At 42.5% G+C, this 8053-nt stretch overlaps 1 protein-coding gene across 1 annotated transcript in view; it reads left to right on the forward strand.

Annotated features, from left to right (window-relative positions):
• Positions 1-8053, forward strand: part of LOC116685814 (SH3 and multiple ankyrin repeat domains protein 2-like) — a gene marked incomplete in the record, with an annotated part of 236568 nt that overhangs the window by 70799 nt on the left and 157716 nt on the right. The window contains 1 exon segment of the mRNA XM_032510775.1: positions 2609-2733. Coding sequence (XP_032366666.1) covers positions 2609-2733 — 125 coding nt within the window.

Below are 8053 nucleotides of genomic sequence, written 5' to 3' on the forward strand. Positions count from 1 at the left end.
GGATCTGTCCCCGGAAATGTCCCCGGTTTTCACTGTGACTGACGGACCCGAAATTGGACTGAAAGAAATAAAAAACTGACAAAACGGAGCCGATGGTCGCACACCCAACACACGCGGGCTCCAGGCAGCCAGTAGCCCGCGGTGCTCAGAGAGGTTTTTAGAAAGCGTGTGTTACGATGCGTCAAATCACTGATTCTTTACCTGGAGTCGGGTTCGTTTAGCAAACTCAATTTCGCGGACTTTTATGTTTTACAAAGTGATCTTAATCTTTAACATAAAGTCGACCTCCTTAGAACTCCTTCCCATAATTTTTCAACACTATAATATTAATCTGAGTCTGTCAGAAGCAAACTCACCTTTATGACGTAAATACAAGCTGGACAATTATCCTGTTAACTTCCAGTTGCAGCGATCTCGTTTATATGCATCACTGTCAAGGAAAATATGTCCCATATTTTTGTTGTATCTGAGTCTCATGATCTGTTTGCGAACCAATCCTTGAGCTAAAGCAAAAGCTGTCCATAGTTCGTAAACTTTAACATTATGAATATTTATATTCTATCTTGAAATATTAAGACTTTCTATCTTGAATATTAAGCTTTCTATCTTGAAATATTGAGACTTTCTATCTTGATATATTAGGACTTTTTATTTTCTGCCGTGAAGGTATAAGATGGATTTTTTTCTTGAATTTTAGGACTTCTAGCTTGAGGTGTACTGATTAGGAAGTAAGCATGGGGGGGTCTAGGATCATACCTTGGGGGAGGGGGGGGGGGGGGTCCCGCCCCTAAATGGAACAGCTCTAGTTCTAGTGTCCCCGTTTTAAGTTTACAAAAAAAAACATGACGTTTTTTTTGGAGGTAAATACGCTTCTGCGCTGAATGTCCCCTGGAGTTTTGTCTGAAAATCTGTCCCCCTTACCTAAAGGAGAGAGGAGCGGATGAGAGCTCACTTGAGTTCAGTAAAGCATACTCTGCCGAGTTCGTGGAGTCTCGACTTGATGGACTTTTCTTAACCCCTGTGATTTATTCAGTCAAATTGACCCATTTAAAATTTACAGAAGAAAAAATGGTCCAAGTTACATTTTTCGCCGAATACCTGAAATCACGTCCTTTCCTTATTTCCGTGAAAACTATTCCTGCTCAGGACATTATTCTGGATATGACACTTATGTGTGTTTCCATATTGGATTTTTAACATCATTATATCTTTATATAAAAACCCCACTTCCATGTTTAATAGTGAGCTAGTAAGATATGATGCATCCCTAAACAAGATTTATCTCATCTGATGGAAACTGAATAAATACAAATTTGTTATATATTATGAAATTTTATTTCAGAATTGTTTTCAAAACCCAATATAAGTCCACTGGGGTCAGTGGACCCGGACCCTGAGAGGGTCCCCGAAATTGATACACCACCAGGGTTAAATGCTACGTGTTGCGCCGCTGGCTACCCGTACCCACGTAGCAGAAACCTGTCCGCGTCGGGCCCTATGTCTGCTACCGTGGCTGGCAGAACTTTACCTGGCGGTAACAAAGTTTTCATTCATTCAGTCATTCTTCATTCTATTTATTATACAGTAAAGGGATAAAAGTGACATACATACAATGTAAAAACGGGCCTGAACTCATTTAAAAAGGGTTTTCACCTGGTTTCCTGTTTCTTCAGAAACATCAAACCTGGTCCAGCACGCGGTATAAGGAAGGGACGAACGTACTCCAAACATCGATATGATATCGTTTATGAGCTTACCTGTATCCCTTTGAGATTTGGTTAAATGTAAAGTGCATTACAATTAAAATGTATTCTCATTATTATTCTTATTATTATTTCCTTTTTCATGTGTGTGTTTATCCCTCGTGTTGTCTTCTCGTCCCCATGAAACAAACAACCACCTTACAACAACATTAATATCGCTTTTTCTGACAGTTTTTGCACACTTTTACCATGCTGTGGCAGAATTCGTTATGTCAATTTTAAGCCAAAACAAAAAATCGTGAATTCATATTTTTATCCCCAAATCGTGCAGGCCACGCCAAACCTCCACTCACAGCTTCAACCCAGACAGATCCATTCAGATTTCTTTTATTGATTATAAATGGTTCAATGAATGAAAAGAACCCATCCCTAAAATAGTAAGATGCTATGCTACATGGTATCGTAGATTAGATTTTATTCTCCCACAGCGGGGCATTTTCCTCTTACAAGCAGCTACATTTTCTACAATAGAGCAAAAACAAACAAATCCACAAGTAAACACACAACAGCAAACAGCAGCCAGTGAGAGGGGGGGGGGGGGGGGGGGGGGCTGAATGTCAGTGACGTCATAAAGATTTCGTAAAGTCGTTGCCAATGGTCAAAAAACATAACCCGTGTACTGAGTGACGTTAAATTAAATTAAGTTGAATGCATTAAAATAGTTTCGCAAAAGTAGCTAACCATGAATAATATTGAAAAAGTTAGTACTTGTAACTGAAAAAAATACATAAATACAGATAGTAAAGGGGGCCTCTGTTGATCCCCCCCCCCAGTGTCTTGTACAGCAGGTATTATTTGCCCTCTCTATAACCCTTTTTTACCGCCTCTGTCCCCCCTCTGTGCAGCGGACACGCCCATCGAGGAGTTCACCCCCACGCCGGCCTTCCCCGCCCTGCAGTACCTGGAGTCTGTGGACGAGGGGGGGGTGGCATGGCAGGCGGGGCTCCGGACCGGAGACTTCCTCATCGAGGTAAGACCTTCTCCACTTCCCAATCTGTGTCTGTTGGACCTGATCCAGATGTCAGCATTTCCAAAATGCTGTTCCTATAAATCCATGGTAATGTCACCCGGTCTACACGTCGTTCCCAGGGCTGTGACTTTGGGTTCCACATTGGGGGGGGGGGTACAGTTCTTTATTTTTTGGATTTTTTCCTGCCACATTTTTGGTGATTTTTCTGCCACATTTGTGGTGAGTTTTCTGCACATTTTGAGCCTTTTCTGCTATTGTTAAGATAAATGGTCCCCTGTATACACGTCTGTCCAAGGCGTGACTTTTGGTTTCCACTTGGGGGGGGGGGGTACATTTCTTAGTTTTGGTGATTTTTTCTGCCACATTTTGTGATTTTTCTGCACAATTTTGAGCATTTTCTGCATATTTTAGATAATGTCACCCTTATACACGTCTGTCCCAATGGCGTGGACTTTGGGTCCACATTGGGGGGGGTGGGGGTACATTTTTGTATTTTTTGTGATTTTTCTGCCACATTTTGAGCATTTTTCTGCCAATGTTGAGCATTTTTTCTGCCACTTTTGAGCATTTTCTGCATATTTTAACATAATTTCCACCCTGTATACACGTCTGTCCCAGGCGTGACTTTGGGTTCCCCTTGGGGGGGGGGGGGTAACATTTTCTGTATTTTTGGTCATTTGTTCTGCCACATTTTGGTCATTTTTCTGCCACATTTTGGTGATGTCTTCTGCCATTTTGAGCATTTTCTGCTATTTAAAAGCTGTTTTTATACATCCCATGATAAGTGTGCACCCTGTATACACGTCTGGTCCAAGGGCGTGACTTTGGTTTCAACATTGGTGGGGGGTTACATTTTTCTGCCGTTTTGGGGTGTTTCTCTGCCACATGGTGTGCATTTTCTGCATATTTTACAATGCCTGTCTTCTATCTTCTTTTATAATGGTCATCCTGTATAGAGGGGTACACGATTGGTGGAGGGGGGGATACATTTTCTGCATTTTTGGGACTTTTCTGCAACATGGTTGTGCCTTTTCCACATCAAGCTATGGTGCAGAATGTCCTTTATGCAGGTGGAGGTTATTCTAATAGAGGTTGGGGTCGGGTTGCACGGGTCAGTTTGGATTTTGGGGGGTGGTTGTAACTCGTCCTGCCACGATTCAAGGGAAAAATACCAATCATGATTTTTATTTGGTTTTATTTTTTTTATGTTTTTGTGGCATTTTCTGCCTTTATTTTTAGACATACAGATGAAGACATGAAGGGGGACAATGAACCCCGGCCTATTAAAAAGTTTAAATCTCACGTTCACTTTGGAACGTGAGATTTGTTACGTTCTCTTCCTTTGTAGGTAGAGCGGTTGCTGCCATTGGAAGGTTGTTGGTTCATACCTGTCCTGCTTCCATTTGAAGTGTCCTTTGCAAGACACTGAACCCATTTCCCCCATGCGGCGTGTGAATGTGTGGTGATTGTGTATCTGATGACAGGGTGTAGATTTTGTGATGTGGATCTGATGAGGGTCAGTGGTAATGTATTGCGAGTGTGTATCTGAATGAGCAGGTGTGTATGATGTTTTTGATTGTTTATCTGATGACAGTGGGTAGATGTGTTTGAAGTGGTGTATCTGATGAGGCAGGTGTGTAGATCGTTGTGTGAGTGTGTATCTGATTAGCTTGTTGTGTAGATGTGTGTGTATCTGATGAGCAGGTGTGTAGATGTGTTTGAGTGTGTATCTCATGAGCAGTTGTAATGTGTGGGAGTGTGTATCTGATGAGCAGTGTTAGATGTGGGTGAGTGTTGCATCTGATGAGCAGGTGTGTAGATGTGTGTGAGTGGTTGTATCTGATTTCAGGTGTGTAGATGGTGGAGTGTGGAGCTGATGAGCATGTTTGAGATGTGTTGATGTTTATCTGGATTAGACAGGTTGTAGCTGTGTGTGAGTTTTTATCTGATTAGCAGTGTGTAATGTGTGTGAGTGTGCATCTGATGAGCAGTCGAGATGTGTGTGGAGGGTGTCGATGAGCAGTTGTGTAGATGTGTTGAGTGTGATCGGATGAGCAGGTGTTTAGATGTGTTTGAGTGTGCATCGGATGTCGGAGTGTAATTTGTGTGAGTGTGTATCTGATGAGCAGGTGTGATATGTTGTTTGATGTGTATCTATGAGCAGGGGTTAGATTTGTGTGAGTTGTATCTGATGAGAGGTGTGTAGGATTGTGTGATGGTTTATCGGATGAGCAGGTGTTTCGATGTGTGTGAGTGTGTATCTGATGAGCAGTGTGTATATGTGGTGTGATTTTGTCTGATGAGTGCAGGTGGTGGTAGTTTGTTCGCGTGTGTATCTGCTGAGCCGTTGTGTAAGATTGTGTGAGTGTGCATCTGATGACAGTTGTGTGATATGTGTGAGTGATCATCTGAGAGCAGGTGTGTAGATGTTTGTGATGTGTATCTGAGACAGGTGTTTAAGATGTGTGTGAGTGTGTATCCTGATGAGTTCAGGTGTCTAGATGTGTGTGTATCTGATGACAGTTTGGTAGAGTGTTTGAGTGTTTATCTGATGAGGCAGTATGTAATGTTTTGAGTGTGCAGTCTGATGAGGCAGGTGTTGTAGATGTGTGTGAGTGTGTTCGATGAGCAGGAGTGTGATGGGTGTGGTTGTGCCTGAGATCAAGGTGGTGTAATGTGTGTGAGTGTGTATCTGAATGAAGGCAGAGTGTAGATGTGTTGATGTGTATCTGATTAGCAGGAGTGTAGATGGTGTGTGCGTAGTGTTGAGTGTGTGTTAGTGTGTTGATTGTGCATCTGATGAGCAGGAGTGTAGATGTGTGTTAGTGTGTATCTGATGAGCAGGATTGTAGATGTGTGGGAGTGTGTTTGAGTGTGTGTGAGGTGTGTGAGTTGTGTGGAGTGTGCATCTGAATGAGTCAGAGTTAAGATTGTGTGCGTGTGTATTCTTGGATGAGCAGGGTGTAGATGTTGTGAGTGTGTATCTGATGAGCAGGTGTGTTCATGGTGTGAGTGTGTACTGTATATCAGGTGTGTAGATGTGTTTGAGTGTGTATCTGATGCGCAGGTTGTAGATGGTTTGAGTGTATCTGATGAGCAGTTTGGATATGGTGTGAGTGTTTTATCTGATGAGCAGGTGGGTAGATGTGTTTGTATCTGATGACTGTTGGTAGATGTGAGTGTGTATCTGATGAGCAGGTGTGTAGATGTGGTGAGTGTGTATCTGAGAGCAGGTGTGTAGATTTGTGTGAGTGTGCCTCTGATGGGCAGGTGTGTAGCTGTGTGTGAGTGTGTCTTATGAGCGGTGTGTAGATGTGTTTGAGTGTGTATTTGATGACAGGTGTGTAGATGTGTGTGGAGTGTGTATCTGATGATCAGTTTGTAGATTTGTGTGTGTGTATCCTATGACGGTGTGTAGATGTGTGTAGTGTGTATCTGATGAGCGGTTACGATGTGTTGAGTGTGTATCTGATTAGCAGGTGTGTAGATGTGTTTTAGTGTGTTCTTTAGCATGTGTGTAGATGTGGGTGAGTGTGTATCTAATGACATGTGTGACGATGTGAGTGGTGAGTGTGTATCGGATAGCAGGTTGTGTAGATTGTGTGAGGGTATCTGATGACAGTGTTGTAGATGTGTGTGAGTGTGAGTCCTTTTTTTCATAATTCTTGTCCCTTTTAAAAAAATGTTTGTCCTTTTTTGGGTCATTTCGTCAAAGCAGTACTTGTTGGGCAGTTTGTGCTAAAGTGAGCTTGCTAACATAACTGAAAAAAGGTTTTTTTTTTTACCATTTCCTGGTTATTGTACTAGTCAATGATTGCCTGGGTCTCTTTCTCAGTGCTCATACTAAGGAGAAAAGTCCAAACATTAACATTCATCTTTTTGCACAGACGCTTGGGGGTGCCTGGGTTACCTGGGGTGTTACCTGCTCCACCCTGGGCTGAAGAGTCTTTACAGGGAGACTTGGTTTGGGGGTATCTGGTGCTGGTGTGTCTTTTACTGCATCATCCATATCATTATGAATAAAGTGTCAGACGCTGTAGAATACTTGTGGATTGCATTCGCACATTACAAATATATCACAGTTGTCTTCAGGAACAAAACAGATCCAGGAAAGGCACATTGTCTATTATTGCGCATTCCTGTATGCTCCATAAGTGGTTTCGACTGTGTGTGTGATGTGTGTGTTGTGTGTGTGGTGTGTGTGAGCAGCTCAACACTGGGGGATGGCTTTATTTCCTTTTCCTGCTAATGGGATCAAATGAGGAGAGCAAACGTATCTGTGTCTGCGCTCTCCCTCGCTACGACTTCAGCTCGGCGCCTTTACTACACTTATTATCCCCCTTATTTTTAACAAGGGTGTGATACTTATGCCCCTGATTTTAACAAGGGGGGTGTATACTTATGCCCCTTTATTTTAACATAGGGGGTGTATACTTATGCCCCGTATTTAGCATAGGGGGTGTATACTTATTCCCGGTATGTTAACATAGGGGGGGGTTTACTTAGCCCCTGTACTTCACATAGGGGGTGTATACTTTGCCCCGTCTTTAACAAGGGGGTGTATACTTATGCCCCCGGTATTTTAACATATGGGGTGTAATACTTATGTCCCCCCTGTAGTCTAACATAGAGGGGTTTATACTTAGCCGCCCTTATTTTAACATAGGTTGGGTGTAATACTTATGCCCCTGTATTTACCATAGTGGGTGTATACGTTATTCTCCTGTATTTTAACATAGGGTTGTATATTCTGCCCCCGGTATTATTACCATAGGGTGTGTATACTGTATGCCCCCGTAGTTTAAATAGGGGGGTAATACTATTCCCCTGTATTTGAACATAGGGGGGTGTATACTTATGCCCCTTATTTTACACAGTGGGTATATACTTATGCCCCTGATTTAACATAGGGGGGTATACTTTATGCCCCCTGTATTTAACATGGGGGTGTATACTTATCCCCTGTATTTTAACATAGGTGTGTATACTATGCCCCTGTATTTAACATGGGGGTGTATACTATGCCCTTTATTTTAACATAGGGGGTGCATACTTATGCCCCTGTAGTTACATTAGGGGGGTGTTACTTTATGCCCCCTTTTTTAACATGGGGGTTGTTACTTTTCCCCGGTATTTTAAACATAGGGGGGTGGTATACTCATGCCCCCTGTATTTTAACATAGCGTGTAATACTTATGCCCCTGTATTTTAACTAGGGGGTGTATACTTAGCCCCTTTTTTTAACCTAGGGGGGGTGTATACTAATCCCCCTGTATTTTAACATCGGGGGTGTATACTTATGCCCCTGTATGTCACATAG

Source organism: Etheostoma spectabile, unplaced genomic scaffold, assembly GCF_008692095.1.
Source record: "Etheostoma spectabile isolate EspeVRDwgs_2016 unplaced genomic scaffold, UIUC_Espe_1.0 scaffold271, whole genome shotgun sequence".
NCBI lineage: Eukaryota > Metazoa > Chordata > Actinopteri > Perciformes > Percidae > Etheostoma > Etheostoma spectabile.